This window comes from Triturus cristatus, chromosome 3_2 (assembly GCF_964204655.1).
Source record: "Triturus cristatus chromosome 3_2, aTriCri1.1, whole genome shotgun sequence".
Taxonomy (NCBI): Eukaryota; Metazoa; Chordata; class Amphibia; order Caudata; family Salamandridae; genus Triturus; species Triturus cristatus.
Genome location: NC_140584.1, coordinates 367428763 through 367447409, shown reverse-complemented (window position 1 = coordinate 367447409; position 18647 = coordinate 367428763). Strand labels below are relative to the sequence as shown.

The following is an 18647-nucleotide window of genomic DNA, read 5'->3' as shown; positions in this document are numbered from 1 at the left end:
CCTAAACTGATCAGTTCCTTGTGTGAGTGGATCTTGGGACCTTGTGGGTCTTGAACTGATCGCACTGCAGCCTTAACCAGACAAGCATTGGCATAGCCAATAGGTCTTGACTTTGGGACCTTATAAGTATTTAATTATGCAGCACAATATCCTTGCTGCAATATCGACTGTTGCATGGCTAAACACTTATAATGTCCCAAAGGCGAGTCCTATTGGCTATGCCAATGCTTGTTTTGTATGTGCTACTACCGCTATACCAATGCCTATTGATTGGTCTTTCAATTGTAAATGTGTTGTAATGTTTTTGAAACCCAATAAACAGATCTTGAGTAAAACCACTTGCCAAGCCTTAAACTCCCTGTTTATTACACATAGGTCACCCCTAAGGTAGGCCCTAGGTAGCTCTAGGGAAATGGTGCTGTGTAAGTAAAAGGTACGTTTTACTGTCCTGGTAGTGACTACGACATGGTAATACGTAACTTTTTATTGATTTTGAGCTTCTTAGTTTTCGTTTATATTTCATGTATGTCTGCACATTCTTTTTACTTTAATTGTTAACGTCATGCTTTAGTTATAATACTTTCTTTTGAGGTTGTCTTTCTTGTCCTGATTTTCAGATGTCTGTAGTTTGATTTTCTGTTTTTTTTTGTTTGTGTCTTCTTGTAGTGGAGGTGCTTGAATTTGCATTAAATGCATAGTATCTTTTCAGTTATTTTTTATATTTATTCAATTAAATTTGTGTATAGGTATTACCAGGTGACCTTTTTGTAAAACTGACTTTCTTTTTTGTAGTTAGTGGTCCATTGGATTTTATTTTCCTTCTTAAGTTTAGTTTTAATCTGGCAGTTGCTGTTCATGATGTATTCTGTTGTACGTTTTCATGCCCTTTGTATACGGTTTTTAATTTGGAAAGCGTTACTATTTGTTAACTGTTTTTACATTTATTTCATAGGTTGTTTGGAGAGAAGTTTGATTTTTTTTTTACCATATATGGCAAATGGTAATTAGTGGTTTTGTTTTAAATCTACTGTATATTAATGTTATTTATGTTTTAATTTATATATTTTGAATGTTTGTATTTTAATTATGTTCATTTTCTGATATTCAATATTTTTGTTTCTGTGGTTATTTTGTGTTTCATTGGTGTTAATGTAGTGATGATATTTAGTATGCAATAGTGTACTTTAGATATTTTCTTCAACTATATTGTTTGTGGTCAATATGAGTTTTTCTTGTTTATTTATACGGTTGCCATATTTAGGTTGGCAATATGTATACATCTCAATATTATTTTTTTCTTTGTAGTGACATACAACCCACTTAGAATGAGGCCCTTCTTTTATTTTAGCGGGTTTGCTTCTCAGATCAATTGCCTTGTGTATTTGTTGGGTGTCCATATTTAATGCACTCGGGATGACTAAAGAGCCCTGGGCCCATAACCAATACCATTACCACGATAAAATCATCATGAATTCCTTAAAATGTTTTGAGTGGTGAGCAGCTTTTCACACATTTGTAGACAGTAGACACTTTACTGGGCCTTCCTCTCACAATAACAGAGATGGAAACACCATCATATGGTCCAGAGTGTGAATTCTTCAAGATGGTGTGCGAGATTTTTGAATTATCTTTAGCGTACCTATGCAAAATTTCAGAAGATTTAGCCGAAGTGGAAATCTAGCATGTGGAGCTTTATTTTAGCATCCATTTTGGACACAAACATGTATTTTGCAATATAATAAAGTGCAAAAATACAACAACTGCAAACAACAACTGCTCACATTCTTGCTATTCTCGTTCCCATGCGCTGTCATACGTCTTGTACTTTCTCAAGTAAAACTGTGTATTTGTTGGATAACATAAACATTGGGCTGGTGCAAGACTGATTCTGAGCACCCCTCAGGATATGTTGGCCTATAGATCTGCTACCTCACAGTGCACCATCTGCGCCCCTAACCCTAAAGAGTAGCAAATATGTGTGTGCAACCTCAGCGCCGTACAACCGTGATTCCCCAAGGAAATCGTGATAACAGATCTAGAACCCTTTTGCTCAGTCACTTATGCATACCCAAAGAGATACACCAGAAATACACAACATGCGGTTTCGACATTTATTGAAGCCTTGTGATTCTGAGTTAAATATGTGCACTAAAATAATTAATAGAAGGAAACAAAATACTATTATTAGCATTACGAGAATGGTGAAAAAAATTCAACCATTTTGCAGATTACAGAAATCTATATGCTTGGATACAAATTTGGTAATATAGTATACTCCTATCTAGCTCATTCTACCCTGTTGTGTCTAAGGTGCGTGGATATGCTAAATCCCTGTCCGGGTGGTCTAACTCTCCATTACCTTGGGGTAAATGTCAGCAAGCTGCCCATCTTGGTGTAGACTGGGACAGCATCCCTTGCAGGAGGTGACAGGAATCAGCTGCGTTGGAATTCCTACATGGACTGACCTCTCAATGCCAGCAAAATGCTCCTCTGAATAAACAAAGGCTTGATGTCATATATATAATAACATCCTTCATGTTACAATGTTGAAATCCCAATTGGGCCGATATTGTTTATTCTATTATGATACGTCTGTCGCCGAGTGGCCAAAAACAAATAACAACATCTTGCGTGCTGAACTTAGCTTTTGTACAGAATATTCAAGGTGTCTTGATAGAGTACCTACGAAATGGTGTTGTAAGCAAACTGAGTTTGAATAATAATATCCCATATGTGCACGCATAAGAATGTGTGTCAAATGTCATTGTGTTTATGGGGAGAAGGCAACTTAAGAACGTGTGCATGTAAAATGGAGGTTTATTAACCAGGCCTAATACACCTGCATGACAACTCCTGGGATAGAATGTTTGCATGGACGATCTTTAATTACCTGACTAGACATAATTTTGTGAATTTCGAGTAACACAGATGCTAGAAATTATACAAGATTACTCTGACATAAAAATTTGACTCACCAGGGCTCAATTTCACCATAAACAGATAAAGACTGGCACTGAAGGTGGGAGATTAAAAAAATGGACCAGGCATGTTTTGGTAGCAGCCCATCCTTCACGCCCAAAAACACATCTTTAAAAAACCATGGCCAGTGAATTTGATCTTGAGGAAAAAAAGCAAAAATTAAAAAATTGCTAAGAATTGGGCCAAGGATCAAGGCAAAACTGACTTTCAGTCTGCACCACTACTGTGAGCAGCCCTGCTAGAAAAGATGTGTTTTTTCAAAGTTTGCATCTATAAAGCCTCTTAGATGTGTCAAACCACAACTTGTGACCTCTCAGTTGAAGTTTAACACAAGCTGATGGTGTGAAGAATGGAGGCATTTCCTGTGGTTACATACATAGAGCTGCTTACTCATCTAGAGAAGCACACACCAACTTCTGGGAACCTTGCATTTATAAGTGCAGTGAGTTGAAGTTAACTGAAAAAATATAATGTGAACACATTTATTTGGTTGATACACTACACAACTTAATTCAAAGAAAAGCTTCAAGGTGTAGACTAGCAACAAAGATGCACCTTGACAGCCTGGTACTAGCTCTCTCTACTAAAGACAGTGAAACCATTCCTATCAGACAGTAACTTCAAAGCAGCCGTGGTCCGTGCAGGTAACAGCGGTGGGGCCATTTAAGGTGGGGTTTCGAGGGACAATGCAGAAGGAAAATTAAATAAATAATTAATGTTCCCTCTGCATCGTCCCTCGAAATACCTCCTTACCTGGCCCCACAGCTGTTACCTGCACGGACCGCGGCTGCTTCAAAACGAATGTTCAAGCCATCGTGCTTGCTTCAATATCGTACCAACACCCTCTTCCCCCGTCTCTCAGACTTTACACTGCCACATACCCTTTTTAGGGTATTTTGCATGCCTCATCAAGAACCTGAAGAAATATAACCACATCACTCCACTGTGATGGAACTCCACTGACTCTCGTTGGCAGATGACACCATCCTCAAAACCAACCACATCATCTGCATAGCTAATTCAATTGGCACACATGTCAATCTTCCAGACATACTGGGAGTGGCTCTCAGACTGGAGAGGAAAAAGTGTAAAACTGAAAAACACAATGTAACCGGCCTTCTCCATCTATGCACCAAACCTCTGAAAAGACATTTCCATATCCATCAGACAGCTCCATCCCTGATACACTTTATGAAAGAGCTGAGATCACACTTGTTTTAAAGAACACTACAACAAGCTAAAGAAACCGTCCACCTCATCTTTCAGAACCTACCAACCCTCCCAAACACTTGCTCTCTGTATATCTGCCTGTGATCTTGTACGGCAGCACCCTGCCCTTCAGATAGGTTTGCACCATAGAGTACCTCATAGATACATACCTAATACAAAGACAAATGCAACATAAAACACAAGTGATAAGCACTCATTACAATTATTACAGTACATGGATAATGATGACACCTGAGTAGCCCAAATGCCCACCTATGTATCTGTGTACAGCTTGGAAAGGCAAGTGGCTGGTTTTTATTCCTTTCCATCCAGGACTTGGTTTCGTTGTTGAGAAAGCCAACAGAGGTAAGAAAGAATGTCAATTGCCAGGATGCTTTTGGGAATTCAGACACTTGACTGCTGAGAACAACAAAACCACAGTTTCCCCCCAAAATGCCACAAGGTTATAATGACATTCGATCACTGCAGACCATGGACAAGTGTGCAAGAAAGACTGCGATTTGCCAAGCTCATAAAGTGTTCTCCAATGCTAATACCACATAACAACAATGTAGCTGCCAGATTGCCCGATGTCATGTGGAACAACCATAGCCAGTTATGGCTTTTAAGGAATGCTACTTTTCACAATGGGACTTATAGCCTCATACGTGCGTGAAAAGAGAAACAAAATATTTTCTTACCTGTGGGAGTAGTTTTGTACCTTGAAGAATTTTCTGGATTGACATTCTGTGCATTATTCCGTCATCTAGTTTCCTGCCCACCATATTCATTCTTTTACTTTATCTGGTGGTGGTCCTGATGTAGTTGGGATGTTTGCCCTTTTCCTCGCTGTAGCTGCAATGATGGAGTCAGCCGGGACTGGTCCTCTTATGTACAGAGGATCCTTTAAAGAATGTTTGCATTTCTTCTCTACCCTAAGGGCACAGTTCTGCATGTTGCAGGCTCCTTGAAGGCCTCTCTCCCTGTGGCTCTGGTGTCATAGGGGGGTCTAGTTCTTCGAAGTCCTTCTCAATTTGATCTTTCAAAGTCAGTCTTTTGAGGGATTTGGCATTCCCAAAGAGATGCGTCAAAATCCCTTTTCTGCAGAATTGCAGGCATTTCTTCCTTTAGACGGTTTTTCTTTCGCTTGATTTCGGTGGATCGTTCTTCGGGGTCAAGCATAGTCATCTATTTTCTTTTCAATGTCGAGGTCTCCTTCGATGGTGTATCACTAGTCGCCTTTTTGGCATCTCCCGACTTCTTTCTTCCTTCGGCGTCAAAACCTCTCGACTTTGATCGTCTTTCGACGTTGTGTTTTCAAGTGCTTAGGCTGCCTTTGGTGTCCCTGCTGTGGGGCGATCCCGGATAACTTGAATGACTAAACCAATTTTGACACTGGTGGAATGTCCCTACGTGAAGCCCAGAATAGTTCATCACCGGTAGGTGAGGAAGGAGGCAACCCCTTTTGTTTTGTATTCCCTCACACACCCTAGTGGTGTCATGCTTCATCATCGGGACACCCTGACGCCTAGAAGTCAGGGTGGGCGCGACCATATCTCAGGGAACTCTTAAAAGATTTTTGGGCCAGAGGGGGGTAAAGATTATAAATCCTCTGTCAGATTCCAGTTTCCCTTTATTCTTGGATCTGGCAGGAATATTAAAAAGAAATAGGGTGCTGGACTTTCTTCAGGGCAAAGGCTGTGATCCCCTGGAAGTTTGGAGGTATGGGGATTTCCCTACACTCAATTTAATAAGGGCAGAAAGCTGCTCCTTTTCTATTCATGTATTTTTGACGTCACTCCATCTGTAGAACGACAAAAAAATAACAACAACATAATCACCACCTTAGTATCATGAACTCATAGTATATAGGGTTTTGTATCATGCATTTGTGCCAGAATCCCCGTGAATAGACATTCCGAAGGTGATACAATCATGAACATTTAAAATCTTAAATAATTTTCCCATGAAAAAGCGTACCCGTACATCAAAGATGACTACAAATGCCAGGAGAACTCAGAGTCGGGCTCATCTTACCAGAGGATTCAAGCAATTCAGAGTCAGAAAATGAGGGTTGGTCAAGTGACCGTTCAAACAAGAGTTGGAGAGGTAGGTCCAGGAGACCATGACGGGGGAACTACAATCAAGGTTACCAACCACCCCAGATGTACCCATGGCCTGGTCCATTTGGTCCAGTTCCGTTCCGGGGTCCACCACCTTTTCACGGACCACCACATTACCAAACAGACCCATTCTTCCAACCCAATTACAACCAGAACCGTTTTTTAGGAGAGGGCGGAAGAAGGGGCAGACAAGGCAGAAAGAACAACTTCAACAAACAAGTGCAATGGGAAGATGACAACACACTGGTGAGCACCCGCAGTATGACGAAGGGGCCAACAGCAGGCACGAGCACAACATGGAACTAGTAGTGAACCTGACGGATTGCACATTGAGCGCTGAAGAAACCATTGTCCTCATCAAGGGTCTTGGGTTCGTGCCAACCGCATACCTGGATAAGTTCCAGATACGCTGCGAATTGAGCGAATTCTTCCGAAAGATACAAATAAAAACATTCTTCGTGAACAAGGAACCACAGACGGTGGATCAAAACCACACCACTCTATGTCTAAAATCGACCTTTTGCCCACCCTCGTCATTAATGCTCCCTGAGCTGATTGCCTTTGAGGAAAGTGTATCCAAGGAGATTGAGGATTTACCCATGAAGACCTGCATTTACAATAACCTGACTAAAAGAGAAAGTGAGGCCCTGAAGTCCTTGAGCTTGAGAACTGACATCATCATAAAACCAGCGGACAAAGGGGGAGCAACGGTAATACAGAGCTCTACTGCATACAGAACAGCGTGTATGAACCTATTGGCAGATACCAAGTATTACAAACCAATTATGAGAGACCCAACAACACGGCTTAATAAAACCCTCAGTACACTAACCACAGAAGCACTGTCCCAGGAATGGATAACTAAAAAAGAACACGAGTTTTTGAATCCAGATGACCCCAGAATACCGGTATTCTACACGATACCGAAAATCCATAAGGGCAAAATACCCCCACCAGGGAGACCCATCGTGTCGGGGATTGGTTCCCTCCTGGAACCTCTTTCAAAATACACCGACTGGTTCCTCCGTCCCTTGGTGACCTGTATCAAGTCATACGTACAAGACACCAAACACCTGCTTAACCTTCTAGCAGACATCTAGTATGACCCTACCATTAACATCCTGGTGTGCCTAGACGTTGAAGCACTCTATACGAGTATCCCACAAGAAGAGAACATTCGGGTCATAGAGAATCTTCTAGAATAGAAAGTTTGGAATTGGGACGCCCCCGTGAGCTGGGTAATTACATTGATGCGCCTTGCTCTCACGGAAAACTTTTTCAGGTTCGAGGACCAGCTGTTCTTACAGGTCCACGGCACTTCAATGGGCAGCACGTTCGCGCCTAGTACAGCATGCCTGTACGTGGGCCAAGTAGAAGAACAACATGTCTGGCCCCATAACCCATACTCTAATAATATCAGAAAATGGTGGCGCTACATAGATGACGTCCTGATCGTATGGGAAGGTGACACAGCCACTTTGAACAACTTCTTTGATTGGATAAAACAACTGAATCCACTTTTGCAGTTCACCATGACCTATAACAAAGAACAGGTCTCCTTCCTAGATATAAACATCTGCGCCAGAGAGGCGACCCTTTCTAGCTCACTCTATACAAAACCGACCGATAAAAACAACCTACTGCACTTTGGGAGCGCTCACCCACGTGCCCTCAGAGAGAATCTTCCTGTGGGGCAGTTTTTGCGGATTCGCAGAAACTGCGCAGACATCAACGACTACAAAATAGAAGCAGATATTTTGTCAAAAAAATTAGAGGACAGAGCATATCCTAGAAGGATCATTGAACGAGCAAAAAAGGGATCTCGTAACACCCCAAGAGAGGCGCTAGTGGAGTCCAATCCAAAAGAAGAAAAAGAGACACTAATCTGTGTTACAATGTATAACGCATCTTCAAACGCTATCAAAAAGATTATAAATAAAAAATGGTCCCTCCTGACCTCTAACAAACTCATGTTTGAGAAACCTATGTTTTCATTTAGAAGAAATAGAAGCATAAGAGATTCATTGATAAACTCAGACTTCCGAAAAACCAAAATAAATGAACAACCAACACTCTGAAACCAACTGCCGGTCAGAGGCCACTATCCCTGTGGATCGTGTGTGGTATGTCCTTTCACCGAACATACCAAGGAAATAGATCTAGGTATGCACCATGCATGGGAACAACGAACACACAGGAATTGCAACAGTGAAAGAGTAATTTACTTGATCAGGTGTCCCTGTAGTCTCATGTACGTGGGGATGACAGGAAGAAAAGTAAAGGTCTGCATCAGCGAACACAGAAGCACCATAAGGGGTGCAATCACAGCGACAAAACTAACAGCCCACTATGTTGATAAGCAACATACAGACATGGATCTATGGTGGACAGTGATTGAGAAAGTGAAGGGAGAGGGTGACAGCACTAAAACACTATTGGAACGCGAACAACGGTGGGTGTACAGGTTGAAAACCCATGTTACAGGATTAAATGATTCCATCCCGTGGAATCAACTTAACAGGAACAGATAATCTGGCGTGTAACCACAAACGCAGAATATGTCAGATTTCATCTCTCATTCCCCCCTTTTTACAAAACCAGAGGCCCGATTACCTTACATCAATAACCGATACATCTGTACCCGCCCAAAATGATCCTGGGGGTAGGGTGTCTCAGATGCCTCGATTAAAAATAACAGACGAATCTGGTTTTTATCCCGGGCTCCCTCCCCATTACCTGCACTGGAGTGATGGAGAAATAGGTGCATGGTTAAAAGGAAGAGACAACTAATACCTAAACGTTGTTAATTGGGCTAACAGGGTGCCCCCTTGTTTTGACAATCCAAGCCCCTACACAACACATCATCTAATTTTAGAATCCTAATGAGCCCGGGAATATAATAACCCTTCCAACACCTATGGTTGTGCCTACATCTAGTTGATGTGCACTGGCGAATTGGAAAGTTTCTTCTTCTCTTTTTCTCACACAAAAAGTTTTTTTCACAAAAGATTATTTTCACAATAGGTTTTTAAATGGTTCCCGAGGAGGTTGCGCATGCTCACGCTCTAAAAGCAACTACATTTCCCATCACAACCCACGTTAGGGAGCGACCCGTAATTCGGCTCTACTCCACTACGTTTTTCCCAGCATGCCACTTGCATACGCTATGACGCAATCACGCTGTACCCGGCGGTGGGCGGCTAAACGCACTGACAGAGAAATGGGTCCCTTTAAAAACAGCGCTGTCTGGTTCGTTGGTTCTCCAAGCGGCTGGGACCTTCTGCAAATAGGACTGACAGCGGAGCAGGACCCTTGATGGCGTGAGTAACCCTGATCACAGAGGCTCGATACAGGTACGAATCGGCCCGTTTTCGCCACGGAGCGGGACGGTCCAATTTCAACTCACTTGTTTTCTTTTCTTTCGTTCCCCTTTCTCTCTTTTCTTCCTCCATTACCTTGCCCCTCCCATTGCCCTCGCACATCGACTGTGGCGCCGTATACTTTACTTGGTGTATAATTTACGACATGCCTTGTGGAACCCATGCACTATATCAACTCCAGGGTTTGACTACAGGGCTACCCCTCTAAGTGAGGTCCAGCGCGGAGTGGATCCTCTCCCAAATTGGGGTAAGAAACACCATCAGAGTGGAAGGGACGAGTGTCTGATATGGCGAGTTTTATTGGCAAGAGGGTATGTGAGCGGTTGACACAAACGTTTCACCTAATGTTACACACACTAGTGTAATGCAAGATGACAGAATGCGACAAATTGCCGCCACCACACAGGTATAACACAGACATGAGTGTTCTTCAGAGACACGTTATTCAACGGATATATGCACTCATCAAACGAGTAATGTTCATGATTGTGTCACCTTCGGAATGTCTATTCACGGGGATTCTGGCACAAATGCATGATACACAACCCTACTGTGAGTTCATGATACTAAGGTGGTGATTATGTTGTTGTTGTTTTTTTGTCGTTCTACAGATGGAGTGACGGCAAAAATACATGCATAGATAAGGAGCAGCTTTCTGCCCTTATTAAATTGAGTGTAGGGAAATCCCCATACCTCCAAACTTCCAGGTGGTCACAGCCTTTGCCCTGAAGAAAGTCCAGCACCCTTCATGGGGCACCAGTGGACTGAAACATGTTGGCAGTAGGGTCTACGACCATAATATCCCGCACGACCCTATTTCTTTTTCTTTTTAATATTCCTGCCGGATCCAAGAATAAAGGGAAACTGGGATCTGACAGAGGATTTTTAATCTTTATCCCCCTCTGGTCCAAACATCTTTTAAGAGCTCCCTGAGATATGGTCGAGCCCACCCTGACTTCTAGGCGTCAGGGTGTCCCGATGATGAAGCATGACACCACTAGTGTGTGTGAGGGAATAACAAATTGGCAGTAGGGTCTTAGGACCATAATATCCCACACAACCCTATTTATTTTTCTTTTTAATATTCCTACCAGATCCAAGAATAAAAGGAAACTGGGATCTGACATAGGATTTTTAATCTTTATCACCCTCTGACCCAAAAATCTTTTAAGAGCTCCCTGAGATATGGTCGAGCCCACCCTGACTTCTAGGCGTCAGCAGTGCTTTAAATGGGCCGGTACTCACCGGTACTGAGTACCGGCACTTCCGATTTTTTTTGCGCTCAGTACCCGCCCACTTGCCACGCCTCTATTCTAATGAGTACCTGCACTTATTTTTTCCCATTTAAAACACTGGGCGTCAGGGTGTCCCGATGATGAAGCATGACACCACTAGGGTGTGTGAGGGAATATAAAACAAAAGGGGTTGCCTCCATCCTCACCTACCGGTGATGAACTATTCTGAGCTTCACGAAGGGACATTCCACCAGTGTCAAAATTGGGTTTAGTCATTCAAGTTATCCTGGATCGCCGGACTAACAACTAGGGGAGTACTTTTTGTGCAACAGTGTTAACACTCGGGAGGGTGCACTCCCCTCGCGAGTTCTTCTCAGCCCCCCAAGAAGTGAGAGATGTTTCCCACCTCATAAGTGTAAGTAGTCCTTGCTGTGGGACCAGAGGCTTTTTTGTGTTTACTTGACTTCGGTCAGCCATTTTATTCGACGTTGAGGCAACTCTCTCTGTTTTAGAGTCTGGTGTTCTAGACTCTCCCACTGAATTCTTTCTCTGTCTTACATGGGCTCTTTTCTCTTTGGTTTGTGCTGTTCCCTCTCAACATAGACGATTGTCATCTCGACATCCAAGCCTTCTGCTTCTGCTCATTCGGTGATGGTATCCTCGTCTTCGCTCAACAAACCCAGTTCTTTCAGTGATGGAGTCTGCTTCTGGCCCTGCATGGTGTACTGAGCTTGCCTCGGTTTGTCTCTTGCCAACAGTGTCTTCGGCTTGAAATCCACACAGGCCTCACATTCCTCGTTCTTGAGGTCAAGTGGTAGGCATATGTTACACATTTGATAGTTGTCCTTCTGGGCGAATTTGTGGTGGCACTTCAGGCAGAATTGGAAAGGTGTCTTCTCCATATCACATGGAACAAGGGGCCTCCGGTCCGGGTATTCTACGATATGGTCCCCACGTATATGATCAAACTAATTTTCTCCAGTATCTCTTTTCAGTGATCTTCTTCGGTCTTGTGTAGATGAAACTTTGTCCAATCTTCTTATTTTCGCAGATCGGAAAGTCTTCAGCTATGCTTCCAGACCCAAAGGCGGAAGAAAGAATCTGAAGATGACGACCACACATGGGAGCTTCTAGGAAGGGCGTATGACATCAGGAAAGGCTGGCTGAGACATCAAATGGTGGGATCGTCGATGCCCAATAACAAAACAATACACACAAATGAGAAAGAGAGAGAAGGACTTCTAGTATACTGGAGAACTCCAGACCCAACCACTAGATGGGGGAATAATGCACAGCATGAGAATTTATGAATTATAGAATGCATTCTGCTTTGAAACAACATAGGTCGCAACACCATTGTTCTAGCAATGCTGTAAACCAAGGGGTAGGGGCATCTAGGGGGGAGGGGGACATCTACTAGGAATTCTGCGTACTCACTGGCTGAAGATGTATTACTGTGGCAACTTTTTTTTTTTTTTGACGTGTGGTTAGCTGATTCACCTGTCACCTTTCCACCCCAGCGTGCATGTTTATTGCACCTGAGGCTGTGCTTCCATAAAACCCACACTGCCCTGACCCACAGAATTCCATCAGAAAACATGTTCACAAGGACGTTTCAGTAGAGAGCATCTCAGACTCATTTTGACTACATCACAGCAATTTCATAGCTTGTAAATCTTTATTTATGCGTTTTTTCTGGCGATTTATACAGTGCAGTGCCACTCACAGTAATGGAGCTGCTTCACGACGTAAAGTGCACAACTAATCTCGCAAAGTTAGCGAGAGGACCTTAAAATCCTGAAACTGGGTAACATTTCATTTCCGCCCCAGAACTGGCTCCGGAGCGAAGGCTGCAGTAGAAGCGTCTGTTTTATGTTAGCCTTGGCTGCCTTTGATGGGGCTTTTCAAGGGAGGTGGTCCATTGTGTGCACTTGCCTTTGCCATACAAGGCAGGCCCACTCTCCTGTTCGAGGCCTGCTTACATATAAGACAATGTGGTATCCACTTTACTTTGTGAAGCTATTAAACACTGACTTAAGAGCCAATCAGAATCCTCAGAGTGATATGCAGGGCTGCCTTACATATGGCAGACTGCACAGCGTCATGCCTGTTTTCTTAATCAGTAAATATTTTAGGCACATCCGTTCCCATTCTCACCGTACTTTGCTGGTATTTGCTCCTCCAGATTTCCCTAGGGGCCATATGAAGTAGCAACATTGCCTAAAACAATAGGGCAAAAATAATCAAATCAACTAATGTGATACGCAAAAATGGAGGCACAAATGGTGCTTCCTGTTTTTCTGCTGCATTGCTGATTTGAAATAGTGATTTCAATTTTGCAATATCTCCTTCATTCCGTCCACCCACATCCATCTGACGAGTCGGGCTTTGTCGTAGTAAGATGATCAGATGACGTACACACTGTAAATACACACAGAGTGAGGGAAGCTGCTACAGGAACTGCACGAAGTATGAGAGGCGTGCTCCTTTTTATTCCAAAAACTCCAAACAGTATGAAATAAAATACAATTTGGAAAAATATGACCTTCAAAGGGTTATTATTGTCTGGCACCTGTAGTGTCCTGCGAGACATGTTCTAGTGCAGTGGTTCCCAAACTTTTGACTCCTGATGACCCCCATTGAGTCACCACTGGAAGCCAGGGACCCCCAAGCAATTTGTCGGATTTAAATTTCAAACATTAAAAGAGTAATTCGAGAAAAAAAATAAACACGTGTGTGCATACAAAACAAATACTCGAATAACTAAGGATTTTAGGGGCATACTTACAAGTCCCTATCGCCATGGGAATGTCACTTTTTGCGATGTTCCTGTGGCGATAGGGGCATCTCTCTCCAGGAGGTACAGTAATCACTGGCATTTTCTTGACACTTTTTTATAGTTGCTGGAAAACTGCTAATTTTACAATGAACTTTGCAGTGCTTTTAAAACTGCTGCCTGCGGCCCCCCTGGGAATGTGCCACGGACCCCTGGGGGTCCTCGGACCCCAGTTTGGGAAACACTGCTCTAGTGTCCCGCAGGAAGCTGTACTTCCAGCCACTCCCCTGAGGGCTGGACACACTGCACCCCACACCCATCCATCACGGGTGTCACGAGTGACGTGGCCCCGCTAATAAAAAGGCCCGGGTGCACGTGCTCGGAGCCAGTTTACTACGATTCATCTTCTGGTGTCTGTGTCCCTGATTACTGTAATGTGGGCCTAAGGCCCAACACGACAGCACCCTGAAGTAATACTATATACATTCAGCAGTCTGACACGTATTAAGTTCTACAGCGCTGGTGGCGCTCGGTGCAAGAGTCTTTCTTGGCACCTCCCCTATGACCTCCTCCTAAACTAACTCTAACTCCCTCAATACCACTCTCCAACAGTGACCCTCATCTCTACTTAGCCCCTCTCTGACATACATTTCAGTTTTTTAGAGCGGTACTCATAGTTCACTTTCACTCACACTCAGTTTTGTGATCTGCTGGGTACACATTATTTGCAGCAGGCACATTAACCCTCTGCGCTACTGTATGATGTGTCAAAACTGCCACTAGGCAAAATTCAGATCTCTCTCCGGCAGCAACATTAATCACAAGAGTTATCATGACATTATATTGCTGCCTGAAGAATGCTGGACACACAAGAAAGTTCATGTGCTTTTAAACCTCTGAGTTATTTTTTAAACACAGCACCCCCACCAGAGTCAGCGCCAGGTGCAGCAGCACCGCTCGCATCGCTCTAAAGCGGGCCCTGAAGTCCTCCTTAAACTGAATCAGTGCATACGATGAAAACCTTCCACCAGCCCACCCGCCAGCTCCGCTCCGCCAGCCTCGCTCTCGCCACTGTCCCACGCATCCACAGAGCCAGAGCCACCGCCGGAGGAAGATCCTTCTCCTACCTGGCGGCCAAGACATGGAACTCCCTCCCCATCCACCTCCGGACAACCCAGGACCATCTCGCCTTCAGGAAGCAACTCAAGACCTGACTGTTCGAGCAGTAACATTCCCCCCCCAGCGCCTTGAGACCCTCCGGATGAGTAGTGCGCTATACAAATGCCGTTGATTGATTGATTAACATGGCAAATGTAGGCGAGGTGTCTGTCTGCCACGACATCTGTGTGAAATGTTGGGCTTCTAAGTGAATTGTGCATTATTGAATTTATAACCGCATTCTGTCCTCTTCACTCAATCAATACATCCTCATCAGCCGACACCCACTGACATCAGACAGATCTCCACGCGTCTAACTGTATGAGTGTGGGCTTTGAGAACGGTAGTGACGTCACGGCATTCGTTTAAGGATCCTTTTACTGGGACTAGCACACGGGCACGCGCACACACTCACCTCCTGGAGGCGCGCTGCTCTCCTCGACTGAGGTCGGCAAGTCACTCATGGCCAAACCCTCGGGTGGCTCTGATCCGCGGGAACAGAAAGCTCTGCAGCTGCCTCCTGCCTCGGGAAGTAAAAGTGTAGAGAGGACAGCGGGGAGCGCCTCTTGGCGCCCAGCCCACTCACACAGGGAAGGCGAAATTCACAGGGATGCGAGAGTGCACTTTATTTGCAGACTTTGCCCAGCCCAGCCTGTTCTCTGCGATAAATGGAAAAAATTCTTCCTGCGAAGTGCCTCTCAAGGCCGGCTGCATTCCGTCAGCGCCAGGGCAAGGTCCTTCCTCGAGAAGGACCGGGGCGCATCTCACCCGGCGGGCCCAGAGCAGCTCGTGAACCGACTGCGTTTTACTGAAACTGCGTGACCTGAAGATTCCCATGTTCTCTACAAATAGACGCCAATCACGCTACCGTAGAGACGGCTGCCAGGACTGCAGAGCAAGGGCGTACCTACCATTGGTGCAGTAGGTGCAGTGGCACCGGGCACCTTGATCACTGCCAGTGCTGTATTTTACTATAAGAACAGCAGTCAAAGGTGCCTTTTTCCTTGCTTGCACCAGGCACCATGGCATCATTGCTACACCACTGCTATGGAAACCGCTAAAGGCACGAGGCAGAATGCATTTTATGCATTTATTGTGTCGTTCAAATTTGTTACCAAGAGACTAATGCCTTACTGATTGAGGACGCCCTTTTTTCGGGTCTTGGAAGCTCGTGAAGTAAGAGATTGCATTTTTTTGTAATATCAATATAGCGCTTGCTACCCTTATGTGGGGCACTGAAGCACTTGCCTACATGGGTTGGAAGTGTGCTGTCTTTGTTTTGATCCTATGTGGGAAGTATTTCCATGTTATGCATGATTGACACCGAGGTGCGTTATCTTGTTTTGGATAGGCCCGGGTGGAATTTTTATTCCGTGAGCGGAAATGAAGAATTTTAGTGGCTCTGTGTTGTAATCGAAACACAAGCCTGAAGCAAAAGGGAAGGATTGCTGCAGCATATGGCTAAGGAAACTGCCCAGACACGCAGAGACTGCAAGTGGAGAGGCAACTCCACGGGTAGATGGGGGAAGGAAACCACAGCACCGCAGCGCAGGAAAAGCTGATACACAGGAGAGCAGAGTGGAGTAGGCACGACCGCCCACACCCGAGTGGAAAACGCGGACAAGTGCGCACACTAGAGGCCCTCCAGGAAAGGAACTTGCGGACAAGGCTGCGTGGAGTGCGGTGACGCCTACTGGCCAGGGGTAGTCGCCGCAAGAGTGAAGACACCAGAGTGCACCAGCCTTGGGTGGCAAGGTTGAAGAGACTCGTCAAAGCAGCAAGTCTCAAGAGGATCCGAAGGAGGTGCGCAGCGAGTGCGTCCAACGAAGCAACCAAAGGGCGCAGTCAGAAGCGCGCTGAAGCACGGACACAGTGAGAGAAGGAAAGGAGTGGGTGCACGACCACCAGAAGCCGACCAGCAAGATGGTCGCAAGGAGGAAGCAGCAGACCAGCAAGATGGTCGCGAGGAGGAAGCAGCAGACCAGCAGATGGTCGCAAGGAAGAAGAGACAGTGTGCCACAGGGATGCAGCGCCATCCCGCAGCAACAAGAAAGAAGAACGGTGTTGAGCCACATCCACCCCAGCAAGGACTGCGCTGTCGCCGCATCAAGTGGAGCGGAACCCTCGAGCGAACTAAAGGACTCAGCGCAGATGTACCCCGGACGCGGAAGGTACACAGCAGTGCCTAGGAAGAAGAACTCACTGACGAAGATGCGCGCAGCAAGTATCCGACACTGGCGGGCTAAGGATGAAGAAGTACACCCAGTGGCGCCAAGAAGCCACCACACCAAGAAATCACACAGCACAAGGAGCAACGCGACTCTGAGGATGTACCGCGACGGTACGAAGAGAAGCATGTACCAGCACTCGACAATTCAGCAAACACAGGTAGTCGCACGACGTGACGCACCTCGTGAAGCCGGCCACCCAGATGGTCGTGCGAAGGTTGCCGGCCACCCAGATGGTCGCGCGAAGGTTGCCGGCCACCCAGATGGTCGCGCGAAGGTTGCCGGCCACCCAGATGGTCGCGCGAAGGTTGCCGGCCACCCAGATGGTCGCGCGAAGGTTGCCGGCCACCCAGATGGTCGCGCGAAGGTTGCCGGCCACCCAGATGGTCGCAAGGAGGACGAAGCCAACCATCAAGATGGTCGCAAGGAGGAAGAAGCCGACCAGCAAGATGGTCGCAAGGAGGACGACGCTGACCACCAGTTGGTCGCAAGGAGGATGTAGACCTACGAGAGGTCGGAGAGTGCACTGACCTGCCAAGAGGTCAGAGCTGGAGAGAAGAGGAAGTCCGAAGGGACGTCAGTGAAGAGGACCCCATGAGAGGTTCGCAAAGAGGACCAGGAGGAGTAGGAAAAGAGGTCCAGTAACATCACTCAACATCCGAAGCAACTACGAGACAGAAGGTCGCGATGATTGGTCCAGTCACAGAGGAAAAGGAAGACAGTGTCCTAGTGGCGGGACAAGACCAGAGGGAAACGCGTAGAGTGCACGCTACACGAGGAAGCCTGGTAAGGACGAGCAATAAGGCAGGGAGACTGGATCACGTCGCAATGGAAGGAGAAGGAGAACACCCGAAGAGGGGGAGTACCCGAAGAGGGAAGTGAGAAGGTGCATGGGCACCCAGACCCAGTATCTGGAAAACAACATCAGCCCCACTGGGAGTATACGTCGATGCGTAAACCCGAAGGTCACCCGGGGACGACAGACACGAGCAAGCCGGTCCGTTGGTAACAACCACCTCTGGGAAGTCACGGAAACAGGACCGTGGACATCCAAGGGGCAGAGGCCTCAGGGACACCGGTGGCAGCGGGTCCCCAAGACGAGAGATGGACTGTTGAAGCTGGCTCTGGAGCTCCTGGGAGAACAAGGCAGAGCGCGAAGGACCAAGTGCCAACAGCACCCTTTTAGGCGGAACTTCGGACACGGGAAGAGGACCCGTCGTGACTCCCCCAAAGCGAGTGGAGCGACAAGGCGGCGGTCCACCGGTCCAGTGGAAACCTGGCAACAAAGGGCCTCCGGGTCGTCCAGTGAGAGGGGACACCCACGAGAGAGGGGTATCCGTGAGAGGGATATCCTGCAACGGTGAGTCCTGTAAGAAGACAACTACTAGTCGAAGGACACACCTCTACCAGGGCGCCCAGCGGAAAAGAGAACAAACAGTGGTCCACCACCATTCCACCCACACTTCCACCGATGGCGGTACTAGAAAGAGATTGTGAGGCGCACTTCCACGATGTAAGTCCAAAGGGACACATCCGCAGAGCACTCAGACATAGTGCCA

General features: G+C 45.9%; 1 protein-coding gene across 3 annotated transcripts in view; it reads right to left on the bottom strand.

Moving 5' to 3' along the window:
* Window positions 1-18647, bottom strand: part of INPP5B (inositol polyphosphate-5-phosphatase B) — a 957269-nt gene that overhangs the window by 773397 nt on the left and 165225 nt on the right. The window contains exon 1 of one of the 3 annotated variants that reach the window (XM_085647878.1): window positions 15276-15461. The exons of the other annotated variants lie outside the window; for them this stretch is intronic. Within the exon in view, the coding sequence (XP_085504004.1) occupies window positions 15276-15324 (49 nt within the window). The 5' untranslated portion in view covers window positions 15325-15461. Of the gene's footprint in view, window positions 1-15275; window positions 15462-18647 lie in introns of those variants that run through there. 3 annotated transcript variants of the gene reach the window in all.